The sequence below is a fragment of the Acanthochromis polyacanthus genome, chromosome 6, assembly GCF_021347895.1.
Source record: "Acanthochromis polyacanthus isolate Apoly-LR-REF ecotype Palm Island chromosome 6, KAUST_Apoly_ChrSc, whole genome shotgun sequence".
NCBI classification, from domain to species: domain Eukaryota; kingdom Metazoa; phylum Chordata; class Actinopteri; family Pomacentridae; genus Acanthochromis; species Acanthochromis polyacanthus.
The window spans coordinates 11,723,871-11,749,773 of record NC_067118.1 but is presented as its reverse complement, the minus strand read 5'-3'; the positions used below and the strand labels follow the sequence as shown (position 1 = coordinate 11,749,773).

Sequence of the window (25,903 nt, the reverse complement as noted above, 5' to 3'; positions counted from 1 at the left end):
CAAACATAAAATTTACAAATTGATTGCTACTTTCAGGTGTGATTTATTTATCCCTTTTCTTCAGAACACCATATTTCAAGTGATATTTCAGTTTTTCTTTTTTAATAAATTTGTAAAAAAATTTCTACATTTCTGTTTTTTTCTGTCAAGATGGGGTGCTGAGTGTACATTAATGAGAAATAAAATGAACTTTTTTGATTTTGGCAAATGGCTGCAATGACACAGAGAGTGAAAAATTTCAAGGGGTCTGAATACTTTCCATACCAACCCAGTCTCACATCAAATTGTGACATAGTCACGTTTGTCCACAATGCAAAACGTTACAATCTCACAATTTGGCCCTGAAAATTGTGAGATGCTCACGTTTTTTCCCCCAATTCTTTTGTATTGGTCTGACGAAGGGTCACGTGACTGCTTGCTGCAGGCTTCTCAAAATGAAAACATGGCGGCTATTCCTTTTATTTTCCGTGGAAAATGCATTATTTTAAGATAGTTTGGACAGAAAAAAACATTTTGATGACATTTTTAGCGAGAAATATATATAATACTTTCACATTATCCATTCAGTTATTGGAAATGATCTGTGGTTTGGTTTGTTTTTACGCTGAATTTCACTTCACGGCATTAAATTGTGACAGTGTCACATTTTGTACGTTATGTTGGTTGATTAGGACGCTGCTAAAAACGAAAACAAGCGGTGTGTTTATTTTTGTATTGTTGCATTGTGTAATTTTTGAGTTGTTAAATCATTTATGTAACTCTTGGTGATTACTGCTAGTTACTGAGATGTCTTCCCCGGCCTTTCATCAGTTGACGCGCTTCGCTCCCTTGTTAACAAGTTGCATTTCAATGATCCACAAGTCGCTCGTTGTCAATGCAAACAACCGTATTTATTTCCATGAACGTGCTTTTACCGCAATCATTTGTTGAGCTCATCCATACACCAGTCAGCGCACAGCGATCTAAAAACTTTATTCCTGCCCACAACAAGATCCCCCTGTCTTTCTTTAGCCCGTGGAAGCGTCCATAGCAACCACCATAGCAACGGTGGGAAACGTAACAGTTCCACTCCAAGACGTGAAAGATTCATCGTCATAACAAACCAGAGATCATACACAAGAACTGAACGAATATTGTGAAATTAAAATGTATATTTTTTTGGTGTCGCTGTAATGCCTGAGGCTTTGCTGCTGTCCGCTTTCTGACCGTGGTCGGCAAAATACAGGGGAGAACTACGTGCAGAACCTGCTGCACCTTTCTTCTTCGGTGGTGTCTGTGTAAAACAATGTCCAACATGCAAACAGCACACCTAGCGCCATGAAGCACAAAATGCAGGTGTAAATCAATGACATCTTACAATTACAATGTCCTGTCTTTTAACTAATAAAGACACATATATAAAGAACTTTACATCAGTTTGTTTGTTTGTTTGTTTGTTTTATTAAGATCCCCTATCAGCTTTTGCAAAGCAGCAGCTGTTCTTCCTGGAGTCTTCATAATTTCATTTGTGACAACACCAAAAAGCAACATGTACACAAAATACATACAAATCAAATTACAAAATACATAAACAATACATACAAAAATACACGTATACAATACAAATAACATACATATACTAAACCTGTCCTAACCAAAAGCATACAACACATAATACTCCCACCTTGAATTATAAAAATAAAATGTTCTTCTTCAAAGATATCATGACCTAATAGTAATAATTAAAGAATAATCTACCTCAGAAACCAACCATAACATAAATCACATAAACAGTGACATTACAGTCACTACATTTAAGTTTAAGATTTAATTTAATGAATGATTGTATTTTACAAATTTCTATTCCCAAGCAACCCACTAAACTAATAACTAAAATTTTGTGCTACATAATGCTCTTTTAGTTTAATTTTAAAGTTTTCAATATTCCACATTTTTGAGAAAATCCGGATGTTATCGCTCGCTCCCGACAAAAGCATCATTTTTTTTAAAAAATATTTTGGATTTCGATTAATTAGACAATGAACAAATTGACGTAATTTCCTGGTGGGTGTGTTTATGCAGTCTATTAAATACTTTTTTCCCCATGAAATAAAGTACAATCCATACATCATGGTCCGGTGTTCATTGTTTGTTTTGTTCACTGACATAGTGCAATAAAGTTTTGTTTTTTAAACCATCCAGTACCGTAATGAATATTGAATGAATATGGCATCTCGTTTACATCTCTAATTAAGGAGCAAGAAATTTACTGACGTTGATTTATGATTCAAGACAAGCAGAGGACACACTGTGTGCCCCTTTAATGTCCAAAAGGCCAATTAAGGTCAAAATCTCACAGATTCTTTGACCAATTTGGACCAACCTACACATGCTTGATATTGGGTCCTAAAGCAATGCTGGTGTACGTTTTCAGACCACCAGGACTTACAACGGCAAAATAGGAGCAAAGAAGACAATGGAACAGGGGCCTTTGTTAAAATGAATGAGAAACAGTGTGAGAACATCAAAGTGCACCAAAGAGCATAAAGTCATAGGACAGGGTGTGCTGAATGCTCTGGGAGCAAGTCTGCAGTGAAAACACCTTTGAAGGGGTCAAGGATCACTAAATCTGAAGACTTCAAATGAAGGAGACATTTTGTGCAACATATCAAGTATCATAAAAGTCATTCCCAGTGGAATTCAAGTCTGATATTGTGTGGGACTATTCAGAGCAGTCACATGAAGCACTGTATCTGTTTTCAAGGGTCTAGGCCCATGGGAACCTGCTTTTTTCAGCAGTGAGGCCTACTAGTAGTGATGAAGCCTGAGGCCTTCAAACATGTAAAAATCATTCCTGCTCGGTCATTTTTGGGTCTAGTGACACCAAATCGGACACACTCCTACTAGACCACCCCCTGACCTTGCATATTTTTTTTCAGAGAGTTAGCTCAAAAGGGGCCCGAGCACGTCCCTGTTTCTGACTCTACGGTTAACCCTTTAATGTCCAAATGCTTCAAAACGGGCTAAAAAGGTCAAAATCTCACACATTCCTTAATCAATTTGGACCAAACTGCACAGGTTCTAGATATAGAGGCTAATGTGAATGCTCATGCACGTTTCAGACCTCCAGGGGCCCTGAAGAAGGAATGAGGGGCAAAAAAACCATGTTTTTCAATAGTTGTCCCTCTTTTGCTCTCATTTCACTTCTGTTACACTCAGAGAGCTGAAACCTGGGATCTGGTACCTCTGAAACATCTAAAATCTAAATCCACTGGAACTGTTTTCCTAGCCCCTCCCAAACCGGAAGTAGCTCCAGGAACGACCTAGAGACTTGTGCTTCAAATCAATTGTTCACCAAGGTCACCTAAATCACCCCTAAAAGTTTCAGCTCATTTGATGCAAAAATTACTAATTTATGGGGCTTCAATGTCCAAAAATGTGACATTTTGACCCTGCGCCAGGGGTCACAGGAAGGTCATAGAGACACCAAACCACCACAGTTCAGCTCCAAATATAGCCTAGTATAACATAGTAAAAGATCAGCCCCAGGGTCCCAGTAGAAAAATCTGACCAAGTGTTCATGTTGGAAAATCAGGTCTTGTTAGACTCATTGACCCTGAGAGCCTTCTGCCAGTGGAATTAGACCCTCACCCTCATTTTTTACCCGAACGGGACGAAATTTTAACCACAAGTACTAGGGCCCCCTGTGAGTCTGTATACACAATATCAGCTTCCTAGGTCAACAGGGGGCCAGATGGTACCATGTTGAAGTTTTGAAGTGTGTCCCTTTAATGTCCAAAAGGCCAATTAAGGTCAAAATCTCACAGATTCTTTGACCGATTTGGACCAGCCTGCACATGCTTGATATTGGGTCCTAAACAAATACTGGTGTACGGTTTCAGACCACCAGGACCTACAACAGCAAAATAGGAGCAAAAAAGACTGCTGTAAACTTGGACATTTTAACGCAGGGATCCATAGAGATTAACTCGTTTTTGAAGCAGCTTCAAGCAGACATTTGACAAACTGTAATTTTCTGCATTTCCATGTTGCCTTTATTGTTCATTCAAAGAGTTTGCTGTTTGGTTGCAGCACAATTTCCTTGCAGTCATTGTACAAGTGGAAAAGAATATTCCATCACTGAAAAATCTTTGTTTTATTCATCATAACATCTCAGCATTTAGTCATCATTTTATCATTCATTTTCTTTGGTGCACCTCACTGTGCTGCGCTGACTGACTCTGAAAAGAACACTTTGCCCACACACACAAAACTTAGGTCTGTTTGTGTGAAAATTTATTCATTACCTTTTTTTGGCTACTTTATTGTGTCTTTAGCGTGTTTATGGTTCCTCATATATAAAGAGTCTGTATATTTTGTAATAATGAGGAGAGCAGTAATGATATTTTTTTCTGTAGATGTTGTGGTATTTGTTGTTGCTGTAGTTGTGTTGCTATGCTGGTGTGTCATTAACTCCCTGAAGTAGTTTCTAGTTGCTCCAGTCGTATTTTAAATCCCCCTGGGCTCATTGTTTTTACTGCAATATAAAGTTGTGTGCCTCCATGAAAACAGCACAACCATGGATAGAAGTATAGAGAACTGAAAAAATGCACTTTGTTTTTTTTTGGCCCTCATTCCTTCTTCAGGGCCCCTGGAGGTCTGAAACGTGCATGAGCGTTCACATTAGCCTCTATATCTAGAACCTGTGCAGTTTGGTCCAAATTGGTTAAGGAATGTGTGAGACTTTGACCTTTTTAGCCCGTTTTGAAGCATTTGGACATTAAAGGGTTAACCGTAGAGTAAGAAACAGGGCCGTGCTCGGGCCCCTTTTGAGCTAACTCTGAAAAAAATATGCAAGGTCAGGGGGTGGTCTAGTAGGAGTGTGTCCGATTTGGTGTCACTAGACCCAAAAATGACCGAGCAGGAATGTTTTTTACATGTTTGAAGGCCTCAGGCTTCATCACTACTAGCAGGCCTCACTGCTGAAAAAAGCAGGTTCCCGTTGGGCTAGACCCTTGTAAACAGATACAGTGCTTCATGTGACTGCTCTGAACAGGCCCACACAATATCAGACTTGAATTCCACTGGGAATGACTTTTATGATACTTAATATGTTGCACAAAATGTCTCCTTCATTTGAAGTCTTCAGATTTAGTGACCCTTGACCCCATAAAAGGTGTTTTCACTGCAGACTTGCTCCCAGAGCATTCAGCACACCCTGTTCTATGACTTTATGCACTTTGGTGCACTTTGATTGATGTTCTCACACTGTTTCTCATTCATTTTAACAAAGGCCCCTGTTCCATTGTCTTCTTTGCTCCTATTTTGCCGTTGTAAGTCCTGGTGGTCTGAAAACGCACACCAGTATTGCTTTAGGACCCAATATCAAGCATGTGCAGGTTGGTCCAAATTGGTCAAAGTATTTGTGAGATTTTGACCTTAATTGGCCTTTTGGACATTAAAGGGGCACACAATGTGTCCTCTGCTTGTCTTGAATCATAAATCAACGTCAGTAAATTTCTTGCTCCTTAATTAGAGATGTAAACGAGATGCCATATTCATTCAATATTCATTACGGTACTGGATGGTTTAAAAACAAAACTTTATTGCACTATGTCAGTGAACAAAACAAACAATGAACACCGGACCATGATGTATGGATTGTACTTTATTTCATGGGGAAAAAAGTATTTAATAGGCTGCATAAACACACCCACCAGGAAATTACGTCAATTTGTTCATTGTCTAATTAATCGAAATCCAAAATATTTTAAAAAACTGATGCTTTTGTCGGGAGCGAGCGATAACATCCGGATTTTCTCAAAAACGGGGAATATTGAAAACTTTAAAATAAAACTAAAAGAGCATTACGTAGCACAACATTTTAGTTATTAATTTAGTGGGTTGCTTGGGAATAGAAATTTGTAAAATACAATAATTCATTAAATTAAATCTTAAACTTAAATGTAGTGACTGTAATGTCACTGTTTATGTGATTTATGTTATGGTTGGTTTCTGAGGTAGATTATTCTTTAATTATTACTATTAGGTCATGATATCTTTGAAGAAGAACATTTTATTTTTATAATTCAAGGTGGGAGTATTATGTGTTGTATGCTTTTGGTTAGGACAGGTTTAGTATATGTATGTTATTTGTATTGTATACGTGTATTTTGTATGTATTGTTTATGTATTTTGTAATTTGATTTGTATGTATTTTGTGTACATGTTGCTTTTTGGTGTTGTCACAAATGAAATTATGAAGACCCCAGGAAGAATAGCTGCTGCTTTGCAAAAGCTAATAGGGGATCTTAATAAAACAAACAAACTGATGTAAAGTTCTTTATATATGTGTCTTTATTAGTTAAAAGACAGGACATTGTAATTGTAAGATGTCATTGATTTACACCTGCATTTTGTGCTTCATGGCGCTAGGTGTGCTGTTTGCATGTTGGACATTGTTTTACACAGACACCACCGAAGAAGAAAGGTGCAGCAGGTTCTGCACGTAGTTCTCCCCTGTATTTTGCCGACCACGGTCAGAAAGCGGACAGCAGCAAAGCCTCAGGCATTACAGCGACACCAAAAATATATACATTTTAATTTCACAATATTCGTTCAGTTCTTGTGTATGATCTTTGGTTTGTTATTACGATGAATCTTTCACGTCTTGGAGTGGAACTGTTACGTTTCCCACCGTTGCTATGGTGGTTGCTATGGACGCTTCCACGGGCTAAAGAAAGACAGGGGGATCTTGTTGTGGGCAGGAATAAAGTTTTTAGATCGCTGTGCGCTGACTGGTGTATGGATGAGCTCAACAAATGATTGCGGTAAAAGCACGTTCATGGAAATAAATACGGTTGTTTGCATTGACAACGAGAGACTTGTGGATCATTGAAATGCAACTTGTTAACAAGGGAGCGAAGCGCGTCAACTGATGAAAGGCCGGGGAAGACATCTCAGTAACTAGCAGTAATCACCAAGAGTTACATAAATGATTTAACAACTCAAAAAATTACACAATGCAACAATACAAAAATAAACACACCGCTTGTTTTCGTTTTTGGCAGCGTCCTAATCAACCAACATAACGCACAAAATGTGACACTGTCACAATTTAATGCCGTGAAGTGAAATTCAGCGTAAAAACAAACCAAACCACAGATCATTTCCAATAACTGAATGGATAATGTGAAAGTATTATATATATTTCTCACTAAAAATGTCTTCAAAATGTTTTTTTCTGTCCAAACTATCTTAAAATAATGCATTTTCCACGGAAAATAAAAGGAATAGCCGCCATGTTTTCATTTTGAGAAGCCTGCAGCAAGCAGTCACATGACCCTTCGTCAGACCAATACAAAAGAATTGGGGGAAAAACGTGAGCATCTCACAATTTTCAGGGCCAAATTGTGAGATTGTAACGTTTTGCATCGTGGACAAACGTGACTATGTCACAATTTGATGTGAGACTGGGTTGTCCATACCCACTGTATTAATCCCAGTGTTATGTTAATATATTGTGTTCTCTTCCTTCCCTTTTCCTTCACTCACATCTCACCATCTTATTTGTTTTGTGTTGTTGTTTGTCTTAATGTATATTATTGTTGTTGTTATTGTTTAATGAATTTCTGCTTAATGGTCTTTAATTTAATGAATGTACACAAATATAAGTTCAGTGCCTCAATTGTTTTGTTGTTCACATTTTGGTCCCTAACTTGTATAGATTCCGGCTACGTACCTCAATTTTATAGATAACCTCTCAAGCTAAATAATTCCCCTTACAATTCCTGAAGCTCTTCTTGATGGCACAACGAGAAATGTTTATATTTATATATTTATATGATATGTATATATCTATGTACATATTATATTGTATTTGTCTAATCTAAATACTTCGCTAGTCGAATATCAGGTAGACTATGTAATAATTCTGCATAAAAACCTTAACCCCATTTGAGCAAGCATTTATCCTAAATTTTATACATTGGTGGAGAAACATTATTACTAATCTTATAGTGGAGAAACCATTTAACCCTTACAAACATATATTAAGAAATCCTACAAGAATGACAATTTATAAAGACAAAAAAGTGCAGAAACAAAAATTCTGTGATTACATGGTGAGCAGTAAATAGAGTAGAAGCTCAGAAGGGTCTCTGTTTTCATTCATGTCTCTGTGGGCAATTTATTCTGTTTGAATACTGGTTTTAAACCCATCTTTTCTTTAGTGCACTGCTGGCATCGGGACAATTCTACTAAAGATCCAGAAAATGTGAATGTTAGAGAATTTTCTGCGATGTCTGGTGAGGAAACACAGGAGGCAAACACAGGGACACTCAGGAGACTCAGATGGCTGATGTAGAGAAAAATGCTTTACTGAATTCAGGAGAATTGATATAACAAGTGCATTGCCAGTATCAACTCTGAGGAGTTTCTCTGTCCTTGGAGGGTTTATACTGTCTGAGAGAGAAAAGAGGCAGGATCTAACCTTGCTATTGTTGCACTATCAGGAAATAGTTGTCTGTCTGAGCAGTTGGTGTGCTTCTGTGTGTCTTCAATTGGGGTCAAAGGGTGACCTATTACCTATAATTTTTCCTTCACAGTGACAAATCATGCTGGAAGACGTTACACATAGTACACATCCTGAATCCAGCATCAGCAAATTACTATATTGTTCAAAAACAGATTTCCTCTTTTATCTGTTTGCTTTTTTTGTCAATGAAGCTACAAAGGAGCTGCAAGATAGTGACACACCATCACGATAAAGTGGCTGTTAGAACGAGTCATTTCCGATGAATGATTCAGTTCCTTAGTCAATAATAAATGTGTTGCTCTAATATGTGATTGCTGCACCTCTTGTGAGGCAGGTGGCTGTTATTCTGGAGCTGTTTTTAAAAATTCAATCCGCCTGAGATGCGATGCTGAGCACATTCACAAATTAACGAAACAATGGTGTGAACCCCTGTAGTGTAAACCATAGTAATTTGGAGATGCAACAGTGAGATGCATCGTTTAAAACAACACAGTTCAGAATCATCTGCGTGCAGAATAGAGGACCAAGACTCTTTCTTTTCTTACCTTCACAGCCTGAATTCGTGACCTCAGCGAAGGGGCTGTCGCAAGCATTGCACTGGCGACCAATTACGCCGGGCCTGCACTGACATTGGCCCGATTCTGGGTCACATGACCGCGAGAAGGAGCCAACTGGATAGCAGTCGCACGGCAGGCAGGTGTCGGAACCTCGTGGATGGTAGTGAAACTCCTGAATATGCACAAAAACACAAATAAACTCAAACTCAATGTAAAATGTCACAGGGCCAAGAATACCATTATTAAACACAAGTGTGAAACTGCTTAGTAATACAAATACCTAATTAGCCAATCACATGGGAGCCACTCAATGCTTGCGGAAGTTCACTCCCAGCATCAGAATAGGGGGGAAAATGTGATTTAAGAGACTTTGAATGGAGCTGTGAGTGATTTTTTTTAAATTTTTTACTCATGTAATTTCTCAGTTTATCATTTCTTAATGTAATCATTTACTCATGTAATCAGTTTTTTTCTATCTGTACAGAACCTTATGTGTTGGACATGTGTGGTGTTTTTCCAGCAACTCATGTGCAGCCTTCTTGATGATGCACATATTATGTTTCTTTCTCACTAATGTCGGTATTAATCGCTTGGTTGTTCTGATACTCAAAAAACAGGAAACTGGACAAGTGCATGAACTGCATGTGCATAAGCAATTCAGACTCAAGTCTGCAATAGAAACCACTGTTAGCAGACTTGACATCATGACTGTAAATTGACCAGTACAGGATCTAGTCATGGCCCAATGGAAAGCATTAAATACTTTAAGCTAGTGTTCTTTGAAAGATGGAGAAATAGTTAAGGAGAATTTATTTATTTATTTCCGTCAAAAATGTATGAAAATGTTTGTTTAAAGAACTGAGGTTGCTCGCTGACTGACTGGGTCCACTTGGTACATCTAATGAAACTCAAAGTGGACCATCTTGCGTTTGCAAGTATTTTCGGAACTTTGATAATTTATTTAACAGGAGCATGCTTGTTGGTGCCAGATGGACTAGTCTGACTTTTACAGCAACTCCTGGGATATTCACACACAACTATCCCTAGGTTTTAGAGAAAATGACCTGAAAAAGACAAAATATCCAGTGAGTGAAATGCTCTGTTGATGCCAGAGGTCAGAGAAGAATGGACAGACTGGTTCAAGATGATAGAAAGCCAACAGTAATTCAAATAACCAGTTTATGCGACCAAAGTATGCAAAAAATCATCTCTGGATGCTGAAACTTGAAGTAGATGAGCTACAGCAGAAGACCACAATAGGTGCCACACCTGACAGCTAAGAACAGGAAACTGAGGCTACAATTGGGACAGGCTCACCAAAACTTGACAAAAGAAGACTGGAAAAATGTTGCCTGGTCTCATCAGTCTCAATTTCAGCGGATGATGTGGTCAAAAGTTAGGGTAAACAACATGAAACCATGGATCCATCCTGCCTTGTATCAACAATTTAGGCTCACAGTGGTGTAATAATGTTTGGGATATTTTCTAGGCACACTTTGGGCCGCTTAATACCAACTGAGCATTGTCGAGAAGCCACAATCTACCTGAGTATTGTTGCTAAACATCCATCCATTCTCTATAAACTGTTTTATCCTAACTAGGGTTGCAGGGGGGAGCTGGAGCCTATCTCAGCTGATTCGGGCGAAGGCAGGGGACACCCTGGACAGGTCGCCAGTCTGTCGCAGGGCTAGATTTACAGACAAACAATCACTCTCGCATTCACACCTACGGGCAATTTAGAGTAATCAATTACCCTCAACATATTTTTGGACTGTGGGAGGAAGCCGGAGTACCCGGAGAAAACCCACGCATGCACAGGGGGAACATGCATTCTACTTGCAGAAAGATCCCGGAAAGCCGGGACGCGAACCAGGGATCGTCTTGCTGCAAGGTGAAAGTGCTAACCACTACGCCACTGTGAAGCCCTGTTGCTAAACATGTCCATCCCATTATGACCACAGTGTACCCATCTTCGAATCTTCCAGCAGGACAATGCACCATGTCGCAAAGCTCAGATCATCCAAACTGGTTTCTTGAACTTCACAATAAGTTTTCTGAATGGTCTCCACAGTCACCAGATCTAGAGCACTTTTGGGATGTGCAGTTGACAAATCTGCAGCAACTGCATGATGCTATCATGTCAACATGGACCAAAATCTCTGAGAAATGTTTCCAGCACCTTGTTGAAAGTATGCCATGAAGAACTAGAAAAGCATTCAGAGAGCGCAGTACTCCGCCAATGCTGCTCAGTTGATGTATCATTTCCAATGGATAAAATCTTCAATGAAACATGACCTTGTGCTGAGCACAGGCATGTGTTATGCATATGCACATTTGTATGAATACCAAATTGCGTGTAAATTACTCTTATAAAGGTCTGTTGATCAGTTTATCACTTTTGGCAAGCCTTTGTTTTGCTAGTGTTAAAATAACCGTGGGCTGCACAGTGGAGTAAGTGGTTAGCACTTTGCCTTGCAGCAAGAAGATCCCTGGTTCAAATCCCGGGGTGGGCCTGGGATCTTTCTGCATGGAGTTTGCATGTTCTCCCTGTGCATGTGTGGCTTTTCTCCGGGCACTCCAGCTTCCTCCCACAGTCCAAAAATATGCTGAGGTTAATTGGTTACTCTAAATTGTCCGTAGGTATGAATGTGAGTGTGACTGTTTGTCTGTGTATGTAGCCCTGTGACAGACTGGCGACCTGTCCGGGGTGTTCCCTGCCTTCGCCCGAGTCAGCTGAGATCGGCTCCAGCACCCCCTGCGACCCTAGTGAGGATAAAGCGGTACATAGAGAATGGATGGATGGATGGATAAAATAACTGTTCCCTCTGTGCTTTTATTTTGAAGGCATATTTTTAATGCTATGGGCTTTTATTTTGTAACCATTCCAGCGGCACAAGAAGTGGTTATCCAAGAAACGGTTCCTTGACATGATGAAGACGCTGCCGAAAAGTCCGAAAATTGGCGTAAACATGAAAGACAATGGTTCCACACTGTTGCTGTCTAGCAAACAATGTGTATAAACTTAGAACCCAGCTGCAATGGGGACAAGCTCTTGCAGTATTTCCTGAAGAAAGGAGCAAAGGACAGAAAGGTGAATTTGTGTTCAAAATAAGTCTGACGTCTGAACGTAAATAAAGGCTTTATGAAACGCCAGGAGCTTCACCGTTGTCTGACTTGGGTTTGCTACATTGTGTGACCTAAATATGTAGTGGGCGGTAGGATTTGATGAGACTCAGAAACATCCCACAGTTTAATCATTTGTTCCTTGTATGATTTCCAATGGATAAATCAGAGTGATTTTGTAGTAGGACCACAATCGTGATCGTCAGCAGGTAACTGACACAGTGTTCACATCATGGTTACAGTGATGCTATGCCAGCACCAATATCTTGCAATGGGAAATCTTTTTAAAAAATCCGTGGATCCAGATGATAAGCCGCATCAATGCCAAAATCGAATTAGTTGGCCTTTGTGTTCCTGAAAAATTCATCCAAATCTGTTGGTCCGGTTTTGAGTAATGTTTCACACAGACAGACAGATTCACAGACTCACAGACAAGCATACACCGATCGTCACATAACTCTACCATTCCTTGGCGAAGTAATTAAGGCAGTTCTGAAGGTAAAAGTTGGTCCAACTTTACTAGCAAGGTAATAAAGTGGCCTGTGAGTGTACATGACTATATGCATTAGATTTATATGGTCATGGAAAAAGGGACATGGGTGTAACAGAAACATGAACAACAACCCATGCATTGGAATTAATTATTTAGTAAGCATGAGAATATACAGCACATTTGACGTTGTACTATGGCACAACAGTACTGAAAGAAAGGATGATGCATGACACTGAAACATGAATGGTAAATGGTCTGTATTTATATAGTGCATTTACTATGCCTGCAAGGTACCCAAAGCGCTTTACATGATACGTCACATTCACCCATTCACACACTGATGGCGGAAGCTGCCATGCAAGGCGCTAACCACAACCCGTCGGGAGCAATTAGGGGTTTGGTCATGACAGGCCGAGGATCGAACCGGCAACCCTCCGGTTGCAAGACGGCCACTCTACCCACTGATCCATGCCGCCCCATGAAAAATAGTTAAAGGATAAATGGATAAATCCATAAAAGATGGTGACTACTAGCTGCAAGTTGCTCACTGTGGAGAAAAAAACAGCTCAAAATGCCATACATTTGTTACAGATGTGTGCGTCAGCCTTGACCTGAAGGATACATACCGAGAGGCTTGTTTCATGTGTGAAATAAAAGCATTATTATGACGGTGTGAGCACGACAAGCATCGGGAATCTTTTATTTCCATCTAGACTGATGTAAAATACTTTACCCAAGGGCACATCAACACGAACAGTTAAAGAGGAAGGACGGAGGACTTTAAACTACCTATATTCAGTGTTTCCTGCCAGCTGGAAACACAGTATAGTAACAGCAGTAACAGTATAGTAACTGTACAATAAAAGTTCCATATCTCACCCCTCGATGCCACAGTAAAAACACAATGGAAATCCTCCTGAATATGCCTTACAGCACTGTTTCTGTGACCGCACAGCTGTGTTGAAGTGGGTGTTTGTGTGTGAGTTTGGCTTAAATCTGAGATCAGTATCAGAGATTAAGGATTAAGGTCAAAATACCAGATTAAAGCCAGGATAAAACAGGGTTAAACATGTTGACTACACACAAACATATTAACAGACACTGAAATAAGGCAGAAAAATCGATATGGAGCAGGATCATTATATCATGGCTGTTGTGGATCGTATGTCTGGATTAGTCAGTGAGACTATCGGTCTGTGTGATGATTGATTGCCTCCATTAAGCCACAGTTAAAGTAATCAATACAGGACACAAAAGTCTTTCTAATCCAAACAGCATTCATTTTATAAATGACCATCTGAAGTTATCAACTTTATACCAGAAGTCTGCAACTATTTAATAGAGCTTTAGACAGCTAAAGCATATAACAAAAGTGAATTCACTCCTGAGCAATATTACCTAAATGTCAAACGATCAAAGGCTGCATCTCCTCCCAGTAATTGCATTGCTTCGAAGTTGAACAAAATGAAAAACTAACAGTTTATATTTATTATATTAAAAATAGCGTGACCCACAGTAGGAATGCAATACAACAAAGGTCATTACAGAGATTCAAATCATTTATTTTTCCAATACTTTATATGTCCAACTTTAATTATATTTTCATTCCAGCATGGAGGATGCCAAATATCTGGAGCAATGTTGTGTCATTGTTTACAGCTGCTCTTTGCTGAAACTGTTTGCTCTGGCTTTCTTTTCTTTTTCTTTTTTTTTTTAAAAACCCAGGTGACACACTTTTCTTCTAAAATCTTTGTAGTGTGCTTTGGATCATTATCATGCTGGAATATTCCTTTTCTGCAAAGCGTATGCACACTGGAAGTCACCTTATCAGCCAGTATTTTGGCTTATACCCAGACATCCATGGTACATCTATAAATGTCATCTCTCCAACACTTTTTGCATTCATGCAACCCCATATCATCAGACTACCACCTCCGTGCTTCACTCTTAGAATTATGCATTCGCTGTGGTAGTCCCAAAAACTAAATATTTTTCTCTCATCTGACTAAAGAATGTGCTTCCAGCATTCATCAGGCTTCTTTTCAGGTTTGATATTGCAGCTAAAGAGCAAGCTTTTTTTTTTTCTTGAATGACCTCTATTGAGATTCACATCATGCAATGCCCTTCATACTGTCTGAGCTGTCACAGAAATTCTGCTTTCCATTGCTAACTCTGGTGACAAAGCACTTATTGTCTGTTTCTTAGAGCTCTCACATTTAGATTTTTAGTTTCCTCTTTGAGTTCTTCTTTTCTGTGAAGCTATGATGTAGACATGCAATTAGTCACAGTACATAGGACCAAAACTGAGAGGTGTCTGATGTTACAGGTCATTTGGTAACCATGTCTATGCGTTTAGGGTTTCATGAAATCACAGCTGTATTCATTGTTCTCAGAAGTTTTCTTAATTGTGTGTATTCACTTTTGCTGCATTGACGTTCTTCTTTAGGGTCTGCATTTTTAATATATCCTTTCAAAAGTATTTGGATTTTAATGGAAAAAGAGGAAATACTCGACCTGTGTACTAATAATGCACAAGTATTCAATAATAATGCAAGATGTCTTCAAATATGTAATTACTGCTGACGTTCTTCACTGCTGTGAGCCTTATAAAGTTAAGGATAAACTTTATTGATCCCACAGTGGGGAAAGTTCATCGTTACAGCAACTCCAAAAGATAAAAGTATAAAGGCAGTACAAGAATAAATAAGAAAATAACATTACTATTACCATTAATTATAACCTTTCACATCAATATTTTTTCAGTCTTTTAGATTTAATTCTAGCAGTGACATACTAAAATGACTAAACTGTAAGATCAGAGCCCAGAGTCACCTTTTTTCTCCTTTCATTTATAGTTTAATTGTGATTACAAAACTCAATTGGGACATTAATATGAAACTGTTTGATTGGTTGTATGTCTTAGTTGTATTGTCTGTTGAGGGGTGATTCAGTTGGAATGCAGTTGGCATTAAAGAGATTTTGCACAGGTTTGTACTCACTTCTGTTGTATATTGTGCAACTCAAAACCACTAAAAGCTCAGTACTTGATCTTGTATTTGCTGCCATGTTAATAATCCAGCATTTTAGTTTCCACCAGCTTTCATCACATCTTCTCCTTCAAGGGCAAACGCCATAATATCTGTTCATGCTGGTTGCACAGTGACATGCAGATTAGCATTCTAACCTTGTCTGAAAGCTGTTTCATGTGTTTGTGTGTTGACCGCTTCATGTGTTTCTTGGTTACCTTGCAGTGACAGTGTCCGCTCGTCTTGTTGCAGTCGGGGTCGAAGCCTTTGTTGGTGTCACAGTGACACGGTCCACAGGTTGGAGATCCCCACCAGCCCCTGGGACACTGGTGATCAATCCTGCATGAACACACCAACAGGTCCAGTCAATAACACCACATAGATGGAGAAAAATAACAAAAGACATTTAACAGTATTTACTGTTTCATGAGAAATTAAGAATATATCGATGTTTAATCAGCAAAACTCCAGTCGATGATGATTATTTTTGAAAAGGGCTATAATCAGCCGATTAAAATTAGCTGGCCAACAAATCAGTCGGGCCCTACTGTTTACTGTCTTCCGTTTCAGTTGCTTGGTTATGCCACTATTGGATCAACTGCCCATTTGTGCGTGTGCGACGGCAAGTCTACTTGTACAAACTGCCTGAAATACGTTGCCAGAGACGTTTCAAGGATTTAGACTCATTCTGCGCAGCAGATGCGTTAATTGCATCAAAATTTTGAATCACATTAATCATGAAGATGGCTTCATCCGCGTTAACACGTTAATTTTGAAAGTCCTAGTGCAAACGGAAGTTAGAAGCACAGAAACAAAGCCTGGACCTGAACAGGAAACTCCATGACCTGGTAAATATGTCTTGTAGGAGTCTTTTCTGAATGAGAAATTTGATTGAAGTCTTTTAAGATTCATCTTAGCTACAGAAGTGATATATGCAAAATAGATTTTTCTCATTTTTGAGAAATGCAAATGAGAAAAGCTGCACATTTAAGAATCTGAAAGTGGCTCCACAAAGAAAATTCAAGAGTCTGTAATCAGGACAGAAAGATGCATTTTCTCTGGGTTGTATTTACAATGTGAATAAAATAATTTATGATGTTCGGATGTCTGAAAGACCAACAAGTACAAGCTTCCATTTAAAAAGCCGAAAAGTCAACCAATCTTTGTCATTTTGCTAAATTTGAATCTTTCAGAGCTGCTTATTGGGATTATCCAGGAGTCTTCTTCAGTTCTGGGCTGCTGTGATTGCATCAGAAAAAGTTCAAACTAAAATTAAAGCAGCGTTGAATGAGTCCTTGCACGCTCACGCATGTTCGGATGTGGAGCACGTCGCGGTGTGGCAAAAGTTGACACACTGACAATGACTCACTTTTGGAATGTCGATGTCTTCGAACCTGGACTCTTGTCCAGCATATCATATTTGGACATCAAAGTGTAAAACATGTAATTTCCTTTTACGAGCAAGTGGCACTATGACCATGAATGTACTTTGGCATATGGATATGATCAGTCATGTAAAGTTTGAGACAGATTTGAGCATGTACAGAGGAGTTATACAGCACCTTCTTTTTCATGGTAAAGCATCAAAATTCAGGGGGCCGCCACGGCCATGACCTCAAACTTTTGTGTATGATTTTGCAAACTTTTCATTGTTAAGGCCTGCTGAATATACTGGTCAAATTTGAGGTGCCTTGGAGTTACTCCCTAAGAAGACCTAACCCCTGAAAATGAGCAAAAATAACAAAAGCAAAATGGCGGACTTCCTGTTGTGTTTCGAGTATAGGTCCAAGAGACCTTTTTGCTTGCCCTGACATGCTACATATGCACACTGAATTTCGTAGATGTAGGTGAAACGTCCTGCCCATAGTAGATTACAGATTTTGCAAGAGCAGCCATTGTGCCACACAGATGTGCAAGTCCCATAAAATATTTTAAAAAATTGGACAGTTCTGATGTGTGCACAAATTTTCATGAGTTTTTGAGCATGTTTAGTCCCTCAAAAATGCGATTCTGTTGGGCGAAAAATAATTCCTTGCATTCCAATAGGATCCTACCCACTATTAGTGTATCCTAACAAGAAGATCAGAGGGTTTAGGGAGCTCCTTGTATGTGAAAATGTATGTGAAAATGTATGTGAAAATTTCACTGTTTTTCATCTTTCTGCTGATCTAGTAACTGACTTGTGTAATTATTGTGAGTTAGCAGGTAGCAACTTGGCGAATAATCATGGAGAAGAATTGATGGTCCTAGGAGAAGATTAATGAGCCAAACTTTTAGAAGGATTCACAGCAACAGAGAGATTGATATCAGTGGAAATAAGGGGAGAGAGATAGACTTGCAGACACATATTTCAGCAGCAGCAGCCGACAATGGGTGTCTGCAAAAAAAAACACAGATCAAAGATGGACGTCTGAGACACAAACTCGCACAATGAGCAGATCATGAGATCAACCTAAAGCTGAGAGGATTTCGCAGGCAGGAAAGTAGCAGGAGGTCAGGCTGAGGTCGTGCTCCCTTTGCACAGTTTAACATTCACACAGATAACGTTAGAGCGTGTTACAACTTTAGTCAGGGCTCATCTCACAGTGGATAACACACAACAGTGGAAATGTGGGCCAACAAGGATGAAAAAAGCCATCAATTGAACAGAGTTTAAATGGGCAGCAGACGCCAAAGGGCTTTAAAACTGTGCGGCTGTCTCACAGGTGGATAGCGGTTGAAATGTCGCAGCGGTTGTGTGTTTAATTTGTGTACCCGTGCTGGCAGTATTGGCCGTAGTGGTTGTCGCCGCAGTCGCAGATGTATCCGTGGGAGGAGCTGGGCTTCCTATGGCACTGAGCTTCATTTTCACACGGATTCAGGTGGCAGGCGTCAGTGCAGCCAGTCCCATAGTAACCTGAGAGAGACACAGAGATAATTTCCATTTATTAAGGCATAAATCACACTCTATGAAAGTGGACAGCAGTCACCGGAGGTCTGACATCCTTAAAGCTGCACAGACAGATATACAGGAAAAAGGATGAGGAGGACAGTTAGATGTACAAATGTCAGCTCGTTTGAGTTTTTCAGACAGCAAGTACTGAGTCACCCAGACAGAAAAACAATCAATCATGTTTTTGCTGCAGTGAACAAAAATCTATTTTAACTTCTCAGTGTTACGTTGGAAATATGAGGACAGAGTTTTTTTTTTGTTTTTTTTTTAAACAATAATAAATATATAAGATTCTAGTTTTACAACTGGAAATGATGGAATTAATATTTGATTTATTTTGAAAATCCAACTGGAAAATGTAACAAAGTTAGAGGATGCTGGGTTAAAATGGCAAGATTATGTAGTCTTTAATCATCTTTATTGTTTTTGCTGTTTCTATGTGAATTTTTGTTAGATTGGAAGTATGGAGACAGAGCTAAAAAACTATTATAAGGACAGAAAGAGAAGCTAAGATGGACTCACATTATTGTAGAAGCTAAATGCCAGTTAATTAATGGAGTGATCTAAATATTAATATTGAATATGAAATATTATAGTTTTATATGGGCACGGTTGGGCACTGAAGCACCTGCCTCTTTTGCCCCTTGATGCCAAAAGTGCCCTTTTGTCAAACTTGCTTTTTTAAAAATGTTTATTGAATTAATTTTTTTATTTGTAACTGTCTGTGTGTGTAAAAGTATATGAGCCCCAAAATAATAAATAAAACAAAAATAATAATAATTCAGATCTACCCTCGGTTAGTCACATGATTTACGTAGATGTCCCTCACTGGTCTGACGTCCCCTGTAGCTCAGCGCTAGCGCTGCTAGTCTAGAAGCCGGAGACCCAAGGGAGGATTTCAGCAGCTGATGGTCCTGACGGTGAACTAAAACTATTTCTGTATTTTTTTAACTTTATTATGAGCACTACGAATAATTAAGGGAAGACTATCAATCAGCACCATGGAGCAAATTCATGGCTATACAGTACGTGTCTTGAAAAGGTACAAATTTTAAAAGCAAGGACTCCAAGAAGAATAGTCACAGTTAAACTGTCCAGTGTCTAATGGTGATCTAAATTCAACTTCAAAATAAGTAATGAAGATGATTTGAAGGGCCTGGTGGTGGCCACATCAATGTTTGAACCACCAACCTTCTGATTAACAGTCCAAATACTTAACCACAGTGCCACTGCTTCCATAGTACATGCTACATGAACATGGGTTCCTACAATTCAGCCATTTATATTGTAGGGTGTGTTTCTGTATGGTGTTTCAAATTCCTGCTCCATGTGCCCTCTAAAACTTTGAGCACCTGCCCCTCCAAAGACCTCTGCATGGGCCTGGCTCTATAACTGGAAATAATACATTGAATATTTGATTTATTTTGAAAATCCAACTTGAAAATGTGTCAAACTTAGAGAACACTTGGTCAAAATGACAAGATTATTCAATTTTTGATTATCTGTATTGCGTTTGCTGAGTATATTGTTGCAAAGGTGGGAAGAGAGGTTGTTTTTTCTTTTAAACTCGAGAACAAAAAAGAGAAAGTAAAACTAAAACGAGCTGATGAGTACCAATATACTGGTTTTACAACTTGAAATAACACATTAATTTGCAATACATTGGGAAAATTCAACTAGAATGAGAGGACACCTGGTCAAAATAGCAAGATTATTCAATATTTGATCATTTTTACTGTTTTTGCTGGGTATATGTAAATAACGTTTTTACTGTTTTATTGGAAAGGTGGGGAGAAAATTTAAGAAATTAAGGATAGAAAAGGAAACTGAGGTGAGCCCACATTAGTGTAGAAGAAGCTACATAGTTTTTTTTTAAAGCAACCTAAATATTAATATAGAATGTGAAACATTGTAGCTTTATAACTGGAAATTCAACTAGTAAATGAGACAAACTTACAGGACGCTTAGTCAAAATGGCAAGATTATTCAATCTGATAATTTTTTCTTTTGTTATTGCTGTGTCTATGTTAATTTTTTAATGCTTTGTTGCAAAGATGGTGAGAGAGTTTTTTTTTTTTTATTTAACTAGAGACGAAGGAGAGAAAGCAAAACTAAAATGGGCTGACTAGTGCTACTTTACTTTTTTTTTTACAACTGCTAATAACACATTAATATCAAACTTGGAAAATCCAACCCGAAAATATGACAAAAGAAGAGGACGCTTGGTCAAAATGGCAAGGTTATTACTCCGCAAAGAAATGGCAGAGTTTTGTGATGATCGGCGTACGTTTGTCTGTGAATCTGTGAATCTGTCTGTCTGTGTGAAACATTACTCAAAAACCGGCCAACAGATTTGGATGAAATTTTAAGGAAAGGTCAGAAATGATGCAAGGATCAACTGATTAGATTTTGGATTTTGGCATTGATGTGGCGTATAGTCTGGATCCATGGATTTTTTAAAAGATTTCCCATTGTGAGATATAGGTGTACTGTAACCACGATGTGAACACTGTGTCAGTTACCTGCCGACGATCACATGATTGTGGTCCTACTACAAAATCACTCTGATTTATCCATTGGAAATCATACAAGGAAGAAATAATTAAACTGTGAGGTGTTTCTGAGTCTCATCAATTCCTGCCGCCCGCTACATATTTAGACCGTTTTCTTTCATGTTTACGCACATTTTCGGACTTTTTGACAGTGTCTTTGTCATGTCAAGGAACCGCTTAGATAACCACTTCCTGTGATGCTGGAATGGTTATAAAATAAAAGACCATAACATTAAAAATACGTCTTTTAACACTAGCAAAACTAAGGCTTACCAAAAGTGATGAACGGATCAACAGACCTTTATAAGAGTAATTTACATGCAATTTGGTATTCATACAGAATGTGCACATGCATAACACATGCCTGTGCTCAGTGCAAAGTCATTTTTTATTAAAGATTTTATCCATTGGAAATGATATGTCAACTGAGCAGCCTTGGCGGAGTCCTGCGCTCTCTGAGTGCTTTTCAACTTTAATGTTAGGACCCTAAATAACTCTCTATACCACTGTGTAACGTTTGGTGGTTTATCCTCAGTCCAGTTTATCAAAATGCATTTTCTAGAAAGTAACAACAGTTTGTCAAATAGTTTGAAATGTGGTCATGTCAAAGCAACTGATTTTGATGGAAGGCCAGAATGTTTTGATCAGTTTGCACTGCCAGAAATAGTGACAACAGGTTCCGACCTCTCTTCCACATTTATTAGATAAGGGAGAGGTCTGGCAATCCATCTTATTCAGTATGTAAGGAGTGATATGTAAGGTTGTGGAGAAATCAAGCTGATGTTACAGTAAAGCTGTGAGTCAAGCTGCCTGATAGACCGAACTTTTCCAAACAAACTCCTTGACCCTGACTGTGAAACGTGAAAAAAAGATGCACACAGACACACCGATGATGCACCACTCTTTGTTCTCACCGCCTTGAATCTCGTTCTTTCCTTCTTTCTTTCTCATATTGTTGTGACGAGGCCAGTGTCATTATGAACATTTGAAAAACAGCCAAGGCCGCCATCGCCTCACTCTGTCAGTTGCCATGGTGAAAGTGTAAAGATGTGTAGGGCTGATAGCAGATGATTGACTGTGTGTTTGTGAAGAAGTGGAGAACAAAGGAGAGGGGAGAACAAATAGGATCGCAGTCATTTCAAATGTGTTTTCCACGATCCTATACCTGTTTGTTGGTGAGACTAAACTGAGAAATGAATCGCTGGAAAGTAAACAATAACCACGATTATCTTTTTATCTTTTGTTTGTGTAATTCCTGAAGTATTTTCAACCGAGGATGAGACAGAAATGAAGATGGAGGAAAAAGCAAGGCCAGTGTGTATGTTTTTTTTTATTACAGTATGTGTAGGTTTGAAGAAAGAACAGAATAAGCAGAAGAGATGTTTAAAGAAATGGAAGCTTTGGAAGGCTTGTGTGTGTCCAAAGCAGCAGCAGTCAAGGCCACCAGATTGAAAGCAAAGTGCTTTCTGTGATTTCTATAGACGTGAAAGCAGAACTCACACATCAGGAATTCAGAGCTCAACAAGCTGCTCACACACACACACTCACATGTCGGTCACATTTCAATCTATACAGATGTCCTTCTGTTCAGTGCTGGTAAATTAAAAAGGAAGCCTGAAAGCTGAACCGGTTCAGGAGGCGAGTTTTTGTTGATTGGTGCAATGCTCTGGGTAAAATGTGAGATCGTATTGTTTTCTGTTTTTGCACTGCAGGGTTGATGTGAATGTTAATGTGAGCATTTTTATGTTATTGCAGGTCGCTAGAAGAAAGAAACACAAATCTGCACGTGCTGTTGAGCGGAAATCATACAGAAATAGTTTCTTTAATATAAGAAAATCACATTTCACAAAGCAAATACAAGCGCATAATTGCAGAAATTAAGAAAAATCCTTTATGTATGAAAGCTGACGTGTGTCAAAGAATCACTCAGGCTTTCAAGTTACCTTTTTTGTAGGAGCTGATTAACTGTCTTAATTTGGAGTTTTTAACACACTGGTTTGGATCTAAACTAACGTGTAAAGACACTAAAGTCACACAACAACACAAACACACTAACTGATCTAACTGTAGATTGCGAAGTTACGGTTTTTCTCAATGGAAATCAACCAACAAAAACAGAAAAGGCTGTCTGATACTAATGCAAAATGGTGAAAAGATGCTAAATCTAACACAAACAGTAATGGATTAGGCTTTTTTAGGTCCAAATGCAGGTATTAGACTGACTATTGATCAGTTTCTCATACTATTCAATCAATACAACAAATACCTTCAACCCCAATATCAGCAACAGTATATTATTTGGACACATTTGTGAAAACCGCCCCACAAATCCACATTTTGAGCTAGTTTGTCTTTGGTTGTTGAATCAGTTCAGCTTGAACTCTGTGAAATGAACAATCATCCCACAATCAATTCCTTACTTATTTAGTTTTTTCAACATGTTGCTGATTTTTCTGGTTGTCCTCCTTATGTGAGGGAAACGAAAATCAAATCACCAAAGTTCCAATCTGTAACACCCCTTGAACACTTTAAAAATTATGTTGCTGACTCACTGAACTTTGATTAGTTTTGCTAATTTAGCAACACAAAATTCAGCTTTTTTTCCGCTACACTTGCAGCATGACTCTACTGTTTTTGTTTGTTGTTTGTTTTACATGAGGTTTTAGTGAAGGATCACTCCTTCCTTTCTTTCTGTAAGCTAGATAATCTGTAAATTAAAATAAAGTGGTTTGGTTTATTGAGAAAATGGCTGTAAAAATCACTTAACAAGTGAATTCAACTTTATGTACAACAAGTAGGTTGTCTAGATTCTCACAGGGGAAGCACAGATGTTGCAGCTTTTATGTGAACAAAAACTCAGTACACAAAGTTCAACTCAGCTCTACTCAGTTTTCTATATAAGAAATCCTGAGTCCAACCTTGCAAAGGAAAAGTCCTTTTAGGGATGAAAACATTTCTCTTTAGCTGAACCTCAACCCTTTTCCTGATGCAACCTGTAGACAAACATGCTAAGCTATGTAAAAGTCATTTCACTAACCTAGAAACACAAATGCAGAAAGAAATAGATCATTGAACATATAGATTATTATTAATCTAAAAAAACTAACAAATATTGTTTTTTTAAATTTTCATCTTCTTTTTCCATATGAGGCAGTGAGGGTGTGATTTTATTAGATTTATGACATTTATTTCTACCCTGACATGAAAGTAGGTTCTTAAATTGTGGGTTATAGCTGCAATACTTTAATCCTGCTATTAAAAAATGGACCTTAAAAGATGAAATACCATAATCATGCTCTTTTTTTTGAGTCTGTGCCAGTTTCGTTCATCACCTCTGCAGGTGTGTGTCGGTGCTGAAGTGGCTCGATCAGCACTGTTCAAGTGTGCAGTCGTTGCTTTGACTGTCCCTAATTCCTGCACTATTACGGCAGAGAGGTATTTAAACTTTTTCTGCGATGGCTTCACATTTTTTAAAATTAGTTTTCACTTTGGTTTCACCTGGTTTTAATGTGTTTCATCATGCTGTTTAAAATCCAAGGCTAGTTACTGAGAGTAAAACATGCTTAAACTGCAGTTAATGAATACTATATATTAGCATGGAGAGTTCACTTGCAAAAACTGATAACTCCGTTTTCAGAAAACTCATTTTTTTATTGTTTACTTGAGATAATAATAATAACACTAATAATTTATTTTCTCTATTTTGTCATGCATTTTTCTACTGAGTCAAATCCACTCAACTTCAGTTTGACTAATATTATCTCAAGTAAACAATAAAAACAAAGTTTTCTGAAAATTTATCAAAACGGAGTGATCTGTTTTTGCAAATGAACTCTTCATATTTCGTTTTTAAATTTTAGATTTATTATTTTGGCTATAAAATATTTTAAAAAGTGAAAAATAACACTTTTTTATTTCAAAACCCAAAGGATGTAAAACAGCAAAAAGTAATATTAATAACCTTTAATGAATAGATGCTCAAAAACCATGCAAATGTTGTGTCATAAATAAGAAATAATCAATAAATCTGTCTAAAATTTGATCATGACAATCTATGAAGGGTGCCACTTGTGTGGCTCTCACCTTTTGTATTTTTGCATCTACATCACACAACTGGGATTCAAGGTCAGATATTTTGAGTAATTATCGAAAACATGCTTACACTGCAGTTAATGATTACTGTTCTATATTAATGTCTTTTTAAAATGTCAGAATAATTTTGTCTATAAAATGACAGAAAACAGTAAAAATAAATCTTTTTTTGGTTCAAAACCCAAAGATTTAAGGATATAAAACAGCAAGAAGTAAAATATGTAACATTTTAATGAACAGATGCTGTTTGATTGAGATCACACATGAATTTTGTATCAAAAATAAGATAAGTTCAATAAATCTCTTTAAAATCTGCTTATGAACATTCCACAAAGGACAAAACTCATTTGAATCTTTCTTTTTGTATTTTTGCATCTATATCCTGCAACTTGAAATCCAAGGCCGGTTATTGGGAGTAATTATGTAAAACTGCAGTTAATGATTACTGTTTTAAATTAACATGTCTTTTTTAAAATATTAGATTTATTATTTCATATTATTCAAAACTTAAACATATGAGGATATAAAAGAGCAAATAGTAACCATAAATTTTAATGAAGAGATGCTGTTTAATTGAGCTCAAACACATGTAAATTTTGTGCCAGAAATAGGA

At 38.0% G+C, this 25,903-nt stretch overlaps 1 protein-coding gene across 1 annotated transcript in view; it reads right to left on the bottom strand.

The window, feature by feature from the left end:
* celsr3 (cadherin, EGF LAG seven-pass G-type receptor 3) overlaps nt 1-25,903 on the bottom strand; it is a 238,500-nt gene that overhangs the window by 89,367 nt on the left and 123,230 nt on the right. The window contains 3 exon segments of the mRNA XM_051949438.1: nt 9,061-9,244; nt 15,933-16,053; nt 18,469-18,610. Of these exon segments, the coding sequence (XP_051805398.1) occupies nt 9,061-9,244; nt 15,933-16,053; nt 18,469-18,610 (447 nt within the window).